Source organism: Perca flavescens, chromosome 16 (assembly GCF_004354835.1).
Source record: "Perca flavescens isolate YP-PL-M2 chromosome 16, PFLA_1.0, whole genome shotgun sequence".
In the NCBI taxonomy this organism is placed as follows: Eukaryota; Metazoa; Chordata; class Actinopteri; order Perciformes; family Percidae; genus Perca; species Perca flavescens.
In genome coordinates this window covers 17,923,414-17,937,826 of record NC_041346.1, presented here as the reverse complement: position 1 = coordinate 17,937,826, position 14,413 = coordinate 17,923,414, and the positions used below count along the sequence as shown (strand labels likewise).

General features: G+C 35.6%; 1 protein-coding gene across 1 annotated transcript in view; it reads left to right on the top strand.

Moving 5' to 3' along the window:
• unc5cb (unc-5 netrin receptor Cb) overlaps positions 1–14,413 on the top strand; it is a 128,561-nt gene that overhangs the window by 102,269 nt on the left and 11,879 nt on the right. The window contains exons 11-13 of the mRNA XM_028601485.1: positions 411–498; positions 685–856; positions 6,926–7,159. Of these exons, the coding sequence (XP_028457286.1) occupies positions 411–498; positions 685–856; positions 6,926–7,159 (494 nt within the window). The remainder of the gene's footprint in view (positions 1–410; positions 499–684; positions 857–6,925; positions 7,160–14,413) is intronic.

Genomic DNA, 14,413 nt, shown 5'->3' with positions numbered 1-14,413 from the left:
GCTCTTTACTGGTGCAGTAATATATTATGATATATCCATTATAAGTAAAATGGTTCATATTTGTGTACATTCTGTATGTAAAAGGTTGAGTATTAAGGACCTTCATTTCACAATGTAAAAATAGACATATGTACAAGGGCGCTTGGGTAGCTCACCTGGTAGAGCGTGCACCCATATACAGAGGCTCAGTCCTCAACGCAGGGGCCGCAGGTTTGCTTCCGACCGAAAAAAAGATATACATTATGTAATACAAATATGTTTTAATTTTTATGCTGGTCTAAATGTCTATGTCTGTGCTCTCAGACTTAACAAAAGAATGTTATTAAACACACTCCTCTGGTCTACCTGACAACGACACAACTATATATGCCTGTTTTGTTTATGTGTCGGTCTGTTTTTATGCTCCCCAGGAGTGAGTCTGCTTATTCCAGCGGGGGCGATTCCTCAGGGCAGAGTGTATGAGATGTATGTGACGGTTCAGAGGAAGGAAAACATGAGGTATGCAGTGCCTCCTGCCACATCAATGCCCCAGAGTTTTGTTTAAATCCTGGCAGCTCCGCCATGTCACACATAACACTGAGACTGCTGTCACTTCGCCACTAAACAGCATTTGTGTGTGTGTGTGTGTGTGTGTGTGTGTGTGTGTGTTTGTATGTATGTGTGTTATTTTCTGTGCACCTCCAGGCCCTCGGTGGAAGATGGCCAAACAGTGCTGAGCCCTGTGGTGAGCTGTGGGCCCCCCGGGGCCTTGTTGACTCGGCCCCTCATCATCACCATGCACCACTGTGCTGTGTTTGACGGCCAACAGGATTGGCTGATCCAGCTCAAGAGCCAGTCACAGCAGAACCATTGGGAGGTGAGATGTGAGATGAAAACTGTGCAGCAGACTCTTATGTGTATCACCACGGTCCAAGTTTGAAAATGTGCTTCTGGCAGTCATGTAAAGCAGTACAAATTAGTTATGCCATCTAGAATAGTATTAAATCCACACTGCAACTGGTTGGTTGAAAATTCTACTCATCAAAGAACAAAGGGGAAGGTATCAGGAAAAAGAAAATGATGAAAGGGCTCCGGACGATAGATAGCAGATGAAGGGGCTCAACTTCCCCTGCTTTGTTTGTGCAGCTCAGCACTCAGGGCGAACCTCTGTTGCAACCAGGTGCTGAAATAGTAAACCTCTGATAGCAGGGAACGAGCTGGGACTGTTTTTTTCCCCAGACTGTTTTCTTGTACCTTTTATGAATTTTTGTTTGGGTGTGCCATTGTGTGGGGTGTGTGTGTTTGTGTTTTTGGAAGCCCTGTGCCTGTAGGCTCCATCATAAACAATGCTGATGATGATAAGTTGGGTTGCTGAGGGCAGCAGTGTGAATGTGTTCTACCTATACCCTTTCTCCTTCTCTTCCTCACGTTTTCTTCGTCTCACACACACACACACACACACACACACACACAGTACACATACCACAAATAGATCATTTTTGAGAGAAACTATGCTTCCACCCCATCACAAAAATCCGCTTTAAACTTATTACAAATGGTCCAGTTTTCATCTCTCTCCCAAAAAATCTGTCAGTACACCTCAGATAATAATATGACAGACCCTGCTGTAGGCAGTTATTATCGTCTTTTATTTACCTGCCAAGAGAGCATTTCTGGCTAAGCTTTCCTTTCATGTGGTTTTTAATGAACTCTCACAGGCAGGAGTTTGCCGAGACCTTTTTTAAAGTGTAAGGTGCAATATAAAAACGAACCATAATCATTCTTATAGCACCAGGGCCTAACGTGAGCAGAATGAAAAGCAGTAGAAAGGCAATACAGAACACAAAAATGTATAATTTTCTTAAGAATTTTGGTTTTATGGGCTAATGGCCTAAATTAGTAAGATAAAAATCGAACGTGGGCACTGCTCTTGGGGAGGGTATTTAGGAAAATGTTGAAGCACTAATTGTAGTCCATGCAGGCATACTGTACAGGCCAGTCACATAATGAAACTACAGTACTTAGCACCAGCCTATATCTAATGTATGACCCTCTGTCAGCTCATTATTGAGTAGTGGCTTGAATAACACCACTTTCAGGAACTCTTTGCACAATCTCTACTGCTGATGTGACGATATGACTTATGGAGCAGAGAAAAACTGCCAGACTGGCCCCACATGGCCTTTGTGACATTGATGAATTACTCGGAGGGCAGCCAATAAAGCGCAGTGCAAACAGAGTATTTTTAAGGAGGAAATAACTATTGATCAAGGGTGACATTGGGGGGGTCCAAGTGTGTGTGTGTGTGTGTGTGTGTGTGTGTGTGTGTGTGTGTGTGTGTATACAGACAGTCTGATGCAATCTGGAAGTAACCAATTGTCTCAGCGGTCAGTCTGTCTCTTGCTTGTATCCAAATGCGCACACACCTGGAACAATTCCGTATAAGAGCTTGTTATGTAAAAGTTTAGTGACTAATTAACTACAGTTTTCAAAAAACAAGTGAGAGAGTGAAACTTGGATCATTCTCCAGCCTGTTTGGTTGAAAAACACCAGTCCATATACCAGTGGCGTAGGCAGAAATAGTATTTTGGGCGGGCCAGTACAAAAGTGAGTGGGCCATTTTCAAAAAGACGTAGAAGTAGCAAAAAGGAAAAAATTTAAAAAACAGCAACGATTTTACCTTCCAACATATACTGCATTACAAATGCAATAGCAGTACTATCTACAACATGCTCAACCAACAAAACTCAGTCTAAAAAGTTTGTACACAACAATATAGACAAAAACCTGTTGATTTTAACCCTTTCAGTCTAAAATATATTTGCACAAGCAGAACCAGCAGCATTGGCTCTGCACAGCACTGTTATAAAATTAACGATTTTATTTCACAAAGTGGCAACTAAACATAAACCCAAACAGCAGAGAAGGCGTTTACATACTGCATGACATAGAATAGCCTACATCAGACATAAATCGCACATGCAACATATCCTTTGTGCATTTATAACAGCATTGTTGTTTCAGGACTATAACCAGATCATGAGCAGCAAATGCGCTACCAGCAGTAAAAGAAAATCAAAGAATGAAAACTTCCAGGCAAGCATTGTTTGAATTATGAAAGACATAATGAAAAGTGGCCAGCAAGGCGCCAAATCTTAGACAGTGTATTGAGTCCACGGCAGTGACTGGATCAAAGAAAACTAAAAACTACGTCACTCACAGATAAGTTATCTCATTTAATGTGGGCAAAACACAAACGCATTTCAGCTAGAAGCCATCATCAGTGTTCACGATTTCTTACTAAATAGGAAGGTTACTAGGTTATTAAATAATAACGAAAGAAGCATGAAACATGTTTTACTTAATGTTACCTCTGTGAGGGCCAGCACTCAAACAAATGGTAGCTACATTGTCTAAAAAGCCAGCTAGCTAACGTTAGCTGATGAATGCAGCCCGGAGAGTCTGCCTGTTGTAGGCTTCCTAATTGTTTGATCCTTATTCTATGGTTTAAACAGTTTTGTTTTAATCAGAAGAGAAGACACATAACTAGTTCAATTCAATTCAGTCCAATTCAATTCAATTTTATTTATAGTATCAAATCATAACAAGAGTTATCTCGAGACACTTTACAGATAGAGTAGGTCTAGACCACACTCTATAATTTACAAAGCCCCAACAATTCCAGTAATTCACCCAAGAGCAAGCATTAGCAGTGGCTATTGCGACAGTGGCGAGGAAAAACTCCCTTTTAGGAAGAAACCTCGGCAGACCCAGACTCTTGGTAGGCGGTGTCTGACGGTGTCGGTTGGGGGTGTGATGAACATTCGCAATAATAGTCATAATAAAGATAATGGAACAGTGACTACAGTGGTAGTCGTAGTAGTTCATGTCATAGCAGGGCACAGCAGGGCGTTACGGGATGTAGCGTGGCACAGCACAGCATGGGTGGACGCAGTGGACGCGGCAGGACGCAACAGGACACTGCAGGGAATCGCAGAGCGTAGCAGGATCACAGCGACAGCTGCACCCAGCACCCAGATGTTGGTGCCACCCTAATCCAAGGAAATATTCTGGGCGAAAAAGAAACATAAGGACTTAGTAACAAGTTAGTTAGTAACAAGCATTTCTGGGACAAGGATGCACACAAAAGGAAACAAATGAAAAGAGAGAGGAGAGAGCAGCTCAGTGTGTCATAGGAAGGAAGGAACTTCCCCGGCAGTCTAGAATTATAACAGCATAACTAAGAGAGGCAGGTTAAGGAGAGGTGCCTGGTCGGGCTAGAACTCTCCCCAACTGGATCAGGCTGTACTGGCCTGCCTCCCTCTACTCTTATTATATTATTGATTATATGATAGATGAATCTGGTGACAAGAGAAGCAGAGAAAAGCAGGGGTGCTGTGTCTGGAGCTATACACCCTCCCCCGCCGGTCTAGGCATACGCTGCAGCTCCTCACTCCCTAACTACAAGCTTTTTCAAAGAGGAGGGTTTTCAGTTTATTCTTAAATGTGGTGACGGTGTCTGCCCCCCGAACCCAGATTGGGAGCTGGTTCCACAGGAGAGGAGCCTGGTAGCTGAAGGCTGTTACTATGTCTTTTTTTTTACATACATTTGAATATTTTTTATAACCAAATATATTTTGATCAAACTTGGCTGGACGGCCGGGCCAGCAAGTAAAGTGGGCAGACCAGTGCCGCCCTGGCCCAGTACTGAATATGCGCCTGCCATATACATTCATCGAGAGCGGTAACACACTGGTTTATATCTAACATGTGCATTAGTGATTTAGTGTGAGTCAAGCCAACTCCTTTTACTTAGGCATGCGAGGGATCAACTTGTGAATCATAGATCTATAGATGGCTCGCGGAGGATACAAAATGACCAGAAATGTTGACACACGTTCATGAGCCGTGCACACAGCTGTTGTGTTTACTTTTGCGTTTTGAAATCAGTTTTAACTCTGAATATTGAGGGGAAAAGTAGTATTTTTTCAGTTTTTGGAGGACTTGTGATCATTATAAGTATTGGGGAGAACATCCATATTTAAATCCCGTTCTCTGTGGTGATTACAGTACATGCTTACAATTGATTACATCTCTCACCTGTCAGATGGTATATCCAAGGTGACGGCAGCTTTCTTTATGAGGCCAATCTCCATTCTGCATATGTGAAATATTGCTTTATATGACCTGCTCTGTCAAAATGTTTATTCATCATGGCTGTAGACATTAGCTATATATATATATATATATATATATATTAGAGATGGTCCGATACCATTTTTTGCTTCCCGATACTGATTCCGATACCTGAAATTGCGTATCGGCCGATACCGAGTACCGATCCGATACCAGTGTGTCACCAATGAATGCCCCAGAACTTTCTTTTATTATCCAGTTTTTACAGTCCGTTATAACGGAAAAACAACATAAATAAACTACTTTAACGTAGATTTTCTTTAGGGCATTATTAAGTGGTATCGGATCAGTGCATAAACTCCAGTACTTCCAGATACCGATACCAGCGTTTTAGGCAGTATCGGAACATCTCTAATATATATACTATATATAGTCATCACTACATTGTGAAAATAATCCATTGGCATCCAGGATATTGCAGCCTCCCCCATCAAAGCACACACACAAACACACACACACCTACACAAACACGCACACACACATACATACACACACACACACACACACACACACACACACACATGCGTGCACAGTGTCATTGAAGGGAACAAGGTGTTGTGATGATGATGAAGACAGCAGGTCATATAATGAGGAACATGTGGGGCTTTCTGCTTCAGTAACTCTCTCACAAAGATGTATCCTCCCACGCCTCTAAGAAAGAAAAAAAAAATCTGCTGCTGAATCCAGTCAAAAATGTGTCTTTATGCGTTTGATTTTTTGCACCAGCACACATATGGATGAAGCAAAAGCTTACTTTTTCCACTTGTGTTTTAATTATGCTCCAATAAGGAGCCCCAGTGCCATCCCCCAGGAGAAGTTAAACAGCCTTGCTCACAATAAAATATTGTAATTCCTCTTCTGTCTCTCATAATAGGCTGAATTAATGCTAATGTGCTGCTCACAGGAGTGTTTGGATTAGAGAGAGAGAGAGAGAGAGAGAGAGAGGGGGGGGGGTGAAAACCTCCTCGGACCAGACAGTCTTAATGAAAGAAAAATATGCCCTGGCATTAGTGCCATTACAGGTGTCAACTACAAATGGTCCGGATACTCAATCTTCTATTACCTCACATAAACAATGGCAGCATGCCGGACATAATACACACTTGCTAAGTGTAATATTTTACTGTCAGTTTCAATTAAACAGAATTGAAATGTTCTGTAAAATAATAATAATTGATAGTTTTTGCTAACGCATTAGATCAATTTAGTCCCTAAAACTTAAACTGAATAAACTTAAATTCTGCTCAGTTTCAAAACATACAAATATCAGAAACCATTTTTTTGCTTTTGATGTTATGGCTATGCATATTTGGTATACTGGGTATTATTTACAAAAATGTAGGGGTATGTTCAAATGAAAACTACAAATTGTGCTCAACTTGCTGTGCCTCCATTGAATGGTGAATACATAGAAAATGTATTTTATAGCACTTCAGATTCATCATTTATATGTATGAAAAAGCATTCAATTAGATAAGGAAACACATGATTTTGATAATGTCAAATAAGCAACAGTTAGCTTTTTTTCTGCTATTAATGGCTATACTTACTTGCCAACAAATGAACACATATAAGTCAACTTGAGGGGGACAGAGCCAGGGTGACAGAATAAGAAATGCTTCTTTTGTTTTCATCTTTTACCTCTATTATATAGTATTTCTTAATGTAATCCCTTGCATATTTCTGTTTTTAGCTTATTATCTCCCACACACCCTCCTGTCACATTTTCTTTCTTCCTGTCCATATGTAGGATGTGGTGGTGGTAGGAGAAGAAAATTTCACTACGCCGTGCTATATCCAAATGGATGACGAGGCCTGCCACATCCTGACAGAGACACTGGGCACCACCTGCCTAGTGGGCCAATCTCTCAGCGCTGCAACCATCAAGCGCCTCAAACTAGCAATCTTCGGCCCTGTCACCTGCCCCGCCATGGAGTATCACATCAGAGTCTACTGCCTTGATGACACACAGGACGCACTCAAGGTAAATATACAGCATGTTGCAGTTGTGTGTCGTTTCTTTTGTCCCTGTATTTGCAAAAGGTTATGTAGCAGAAATTAAATGTGTTTGTGAGCATTAATGATGTCTGTGAGTGTGTCATTTTGACAGAATGGTTATGGTGTGTGTGTGTGTGTGTGTGTGTGTGTGTGTGTGTGTGTGTGTGTGTGTGTGTGTGTGTGTGTGTGTGTGTGTGTGTGTGTAGGCATAGTCAGCAGATGAGCTGTGAAGCCATAGTGAAAAAGCTTTGTGTTGGTGTATCACAATAAGGGAAGACAAATGCTTACATTGAAAAAGCATGAAAAGCTGCACCTAGAAAGGTGTCGCTGCTGTGCCAACACAAAATCTTTGTTTATATTATCCCTCTACTGTTGTCTCCTTCTGTTTAATACCTTTATCTGCTACATGCAAGAAAGATAAGGAAGGATTATTATACTGAGCAGGGATATTAAACACGGTTATTAAGTTCGGGACTGGGTAATGAGAAGTGATAGTGATCCTGCTGCAATGACACTGAAGTTGGTTGTAGATGACAGGTTCAGATTCAGGTTCATAAAGCCCGGAGAGAAAGTGATAAATATAATAACATTTCATTTGTAGAATGACATTAGAGATGAAATACCACACTGTGACTTTATATAACAAGTTTATGACATATAATACTATGACTTTTTATATTTTCATGAAATTTTTATGACATACTACACTACGAAGTTTTAAATTTACACTGACTTTTTTTATGTCATAATATACAATTACTTTTTTTGTCATTACATCATGTTACATTTCATTTAGCAGACATTTTTATCCAAATATATATATATATTTTTATTCCAACACACCGATGGCGCAGCATTGGGAGCAATTTGGGGTTCAGTGTCTTGCCCAAGGACACTTTGTAGACAACCGCTCTATCACCTGAGCCACAGCAGCCCATACTATACTATGATTTTTTATGACTTTATGTCATACTATACTATGAGTTTTTATGACTTTATGTCATACTATACTATGAGTTTTTATGACTTTAGATCATACTATACTATGAGGTTTTTAAAGTATTAAGCTTTTTTTCAAAAAATGTTTTAACTAAAGTCAATGGAGCAATCTTCAAATGGTCTTCAGGCTTCTTACTTTTTGAAATGTTACACCTCCCACATAATTTAAACTGCTCAGGGGTGACCTCTAGCCCACCCAGTAAGAGTCCTTTGCTGCGTGTCATCCCCCATCTCTGTCCCACCTTTCCTGTCTATCCACTGTCACCTTTAAATAAAGGGAAAAAAGCCCCCAAAAAGTATATTTAAAAAAACAACAACTTTAAACTATTTACAAAACCTTCAGCTGTTAAAAATGATTTTGCTTTTGATATCTTTTACTCACTTTTTTTCGAGATACTATACTATGACTTTTTTATCACTTTTTTCGACATACTATACATCACTTTTTTTCAAACATACTATACTATGACTTTTTTCAATAAACTATACTACAACTTTTTTTTATTACTTTTACTATGATTTTTTTTCCACTTTTTTGGACATACTATACTATTACTTTTTTGGACATACTATACTATGACTTTTTTGTCCACTTTTATAGACACATTATACTATGACTTTTTACTTTGACTCCTTTATCACCTTTTTTCAACAGGCTATACTAAGACTCTTTTGAAATGCTATACTGACTTTAATCGACATATAGACTACTATGAATTTTTTCAACATGCTTTATTGACTTTTTTTGACATACTATACTATGACTTTTTTCCACTTTTTTCAACATACTATAGTAAGACTTTTTTGGACATAATATACTATGACTTTTTTGGACATAACATACTATGACATTTTTTCGACATACTATACTATGACTTTTTTCGACATAATATACAATTACTTTTTTCGACATACTATACTATGACTTTTTCCCACTCTTTTCGACATACTATACTAAGACTTTTTTTTACATACTTTACATGACTTTTTTCAACATACTTTGCTGTGATTTTTTTGACATGCAATACTATGACCTTTTTTTTTAAGATTATTTTTTTGCCGCTTTTCCCTTTATTAAGTAGTGACAGTGGATAGACATGAAAGGGGGAGAGAGAGAGATGGGGGATGACACGCCAGCAAAGGGTAGCAGGTTGGATTTGAACCCGCCTTGCTGCAGGACTCAAATGTGGGGTGAACGCTCTTACCGGGTGAGCTAAAAGCCAACGACTTTGTTCCACTTTATTCGACATACTATACTATAACTTTTTTCCACTTTTTTCAACATGCTATACTATGACTTTTTTTACACTGTTTTTGACATACTATACTATGGCTTTTTTGACATACTATACTATGACTTTTTTCCACTTTTTTCGATATGCTATATTATAACTTTTTTCAAAATACTATACTATGACTTTTTTACACTTTTTTCGACATGCTATACTATGACTTTTTTACACTGTTTTTGACATACTATACTATGACTTTTTACACTTTTTTGACATACTATACTATGACTTTTTTACACTTTTTTCGATATGCTATATTATAACTTTTTTCGACATACTATACTATGACTTTTTTACACTTTTTTTTCGACATACTATACTATGACTTTTTTACACTGTTTTTGACATACTATACTATGACTTTTTTGACATACTATACTATGACTTTTTTCCACTTTTTTCGACATGCTATATTATAACTTTTTTCAAAATACTATACTATGACTTTTTTACAATTTTTTCGACATGCTATACTATGACTTTTTTACACTTTTTTTCGACATACTATACTATGACTTTTTTACACTGTTTTTGACATACTATACTATGACTTTTTTGACATACTATACTATGACTTTTTTTCCACTTTTTTCGACATGCTATATTATAACTTTTTTCAAAATACTATACTATGACTTTTTTACAATTTTTTTCGACATGCTATACTATGACTTTTTTACACTGTTTTTGACATACTATACTATGACTTTTTTGACATGCTCTACTATGAATTTTTTGACATACTATACTATGACTTTTTACACTTTTTTGACATACTATACTATGACTTTTTTACACTTTTTTCGATATGCTATATTATAACTTTTTTCGACATACTATACTATGACTTTTTTACACTTTTTTTCGACATACTATACTATGACTTTTTTACACTGTTTTTGACATACTATACTATGACTTTTTTGACATACTATACTATGACTTTTTTCCACTTTTTTCGACATGCTATATTATAACTTTTTTCAAAATACTATACTATGACTTTTTTACAATTTTTTCGACATGCTATACTATGACTTTTTTACACTGTTTTTGACATACTATACTATGACTTTTTTGACATACTATACTATGACTTTTTTTCACTTTTTTTTCGACATGCTATATTATAACTTTTTTCAAAATACTATACTATGACTTTTTTACAATTTTTTCGACATGCTATACTATGACTTTTTTACACTGTTTTTGACATACTATACTATGACTTTTTTTGACATGCTCTACTATGAATTTTTTGACATACTATACTATGACTTTTTACATACTATACTCTGACTTTTTTCGACATACTATACTATGACTTTTTTCAACTTTTTTCGACATGCTATACTATTACTTTTTTCGACATACTATACTATGACTTTTTTATACTTTTTTTTCGACATACTATACTATGACTTTTTTCCACTGTTTTTGATATACTATACTATGACCTTTTACACTTTTTAACATACTATACTATGACTTTTTTACACTTTTTTCGACATGCAATACTATGACCTTTTTTTTAAGATTATTATTTTGCCGCTTTTCCCTTTATTAAGTAGTGACAGTGGATAGACATGAAAGGGGGAGAGAGAGAGATGGGGGATGACACGCCAGCAAAGGGTAGCAGGTTGGATTTGAACCCGCCTTGCTGCAGGACTCAAATGTGGGGTGAACGCTCTTACCGGGTGAGCTAAAGGTCAACGACTTTGTTCCACTTTATTCGACATACTATACTATAACTTTTTTCCACTTTTTTCAACATGCTACACTATGACTTATTTTACACTGTTTTTGACATACTATACTATGACTTTTTTGACATACTATACTATGACTTTTTTACACTTTTTTCGACATGCTATATTATAACTTTTTTCAACATACTATACTATGACTTTTTGTACACTTTTTTCGACATGGTATACTATGACTTTTTTACACTGTTTTTGACATACTATACTATGACTTTTTTACACATTTCTTTCGACATGCTATACTATTAATTTATTCGACATACTATACTATGACTTTTTTCCACTTTTTTCGACATGCTATACTATTACTTTTTTCGACATACTATACTATGACTTTTTTACACTTTTTTTTCGACATAATATACTATGACTTTTTGTACACTTTATTCAACATACTATACTATGACCTTTTTCCACTGTTTTTGACATACTATACTATGACTTTTTCCACTTTTTTCGACACGCTATACTATAACTTTTTTCGACATACTATACTATGACTTTTTTACACTTTTTTTTGAACATACTATACTATGACTTTTTTACACTTTTTTTCGACATACTATACTATGACTTTTTTACACTGTTTTTGACATACTATACTATGACTTTTTTCACTTTTTTCGACATACTGTGCTGTGATTTCTTTTACATGCAATACTATGACCTTTTTTTTTAAGATTATATTTTTGGCGCTTTTCCCTTTATTAAGTAGTGACAGTGGATAGACATGAAAGGGGGAGAGAGAGAGATGGGGGATGACATGCCAGCAAAGGGTAGCAGGTTGGATTTGAACCCGCCTTGCTGCAGGACTCAAATGTGGGGTGAACGCTCTTACCGGGTGAGCTAAAGGCAAAAGTCTTTGTTCCACTTTATTCGACATACTATACTATGACTTTTTTCGACATGCTATACTATGACTTTTTTCGACATACTATAGACTTTTTTACACTGTTTTTGACATACTATACTATGACTTTTTTACACATTTTTTTCGACATACTATACTATGACTTTTTTACACATTTTTTCCGACATACTATACTATGACTTTTTTACATTGTTTTTGACATACTATACTATGACTTTTTTACACACTTTTTTCGACATGCTATACTATGACTTTTTTACACTTTTTTCGACACGCTATACTATAACTTTTTTTGACATACTATACTATGACTTTTTTACACTTTTTTTTGACATATTATACTATGACTTTTTTACACTTTTTTCGACATGCTATACTATGACGTTTTTACACTTTTTTCGACACGCTATACTATAACTTTTTTCGACATGCTATACTATTACTTTTTTCGACATACTATACTATGACTTTTTTACACTGTTTTTGACATACTATACTATGACTTTTTTACAAATTTTTTTCGACATACTATACTATGACTTTTTTACACTTTTTTTTCGACATACTATAATATGACTTTTTTACACTTTTTTTTCGACATACTATACTATGACTTTTTTACACTGTTTTTGACATTCTATACTATGACTTTATTTGACATACTATACTATGACTTTTTTACACTTTTTTTTGACATATTATACTATGACTTTTTTACACTTTTTTCGACATGTTATACTATGACGTTTTTACACTTTTTTCGACACGCTATACTATAACTTTTTTCGACATGCTATACTATTACTTTTTTCGACATACTATACTATGACTTTTTTACACTGTTTTTGACATACTATACTATGACTTTTTGACAAATTTTTTTCGACATACTATACTATGACTTTTTTACACTTTTTTTTCGACATACTATACTATGACTTTTTTACACTTTTTTTTCGACATACTATACTATGACTTTTTTACACTGTTTTTGACATTCTATACTATGACTTTATTTTCACTTTTTTCGACATACTATACTATGACTTTTTTCCACTTTTTTCGACACACTATACTATAACTTTTTTCAACATACTATGACTTTTTTACACTTTTTTCAACATACTATACTATGACTTTTTTACACTGTTTTTGACATACTATATTATGACTTTTTTACACTTTTTTTCGACATACTATACTATGACTTTTTTACACTGTTTTTGACATACTATACTATGACTTTTTTCACTTTTTCGACCTACTATACTATGACTTTTTTTTACACTTTATTTTTGACATACTATACTAAGACTTTTTTAACATACTATTATACTATGACTTTTTTTGACATACTAAACAATTACTTTTTTTACATACTTTACTATGACTTTTCGACATACTGTGCTGTGATTTTCTTTACATGCAATACTATGACCTTTGTTTTTAAGATTATTTTTTTGCCGCTTTTCCCTTTATTAAGTAGTGACAGTGGATAGACATGAAAGGGGGAGAGAGAGAGATGGGGGATGACACGCCAGCAAAGGGTAGCAGGTTGGATTTGAACCCACCTTGCTGCAGGACTCAAAAGTGGGGTGAACGCTCTTACCGGGTGAGCTAAAGGCCAACGACTTTGTTCCACTTTATTCGACATACTATACTATAACTTTTTTCCATTTTTTTCAACATGCTATACTATGACTTTTTTTACACTGTTTTTGACATACTATACTATGACTTTTTTGACATACTATACTATGACTTTTTTACACTTTTTTCGACATGCTATATTATAACTTTTTTCAACATAATATACTATGACTTTTTTACACTTTTTTTTCGACATACTATACTATGACTTTTTTCCACTGTTTTTGACATACTATACTATGACTTTTTTCGACACGCTATACTATAACTTTTTTCGACATACTATGACTTTTTTACACTTTTTTCAACATACTATACTATGACTTTTTTACAGTTTTTGACATACTATACTATGACTTTTTTTACAAATTTTTTTCGACATACTATACTATGACTTTTTTACACATTTTTTTCGACATACTATACTATGACTTTTTTACACTTTTTTTTGACATACTATACTATGACTTTTTTCGACATGCTATACTATGACTTTTTTCGACATACTATACTATGACTTTTTTACACTTTTTTCGACATGCTATACTATAACTTTTTCCGACATGCTATACTATGACTTTTTTCGACATACTATACTATGACTTTTTTTACACTTTATTTTTGACATACTATACTAAGACTTTTTTAACATACTATTATAC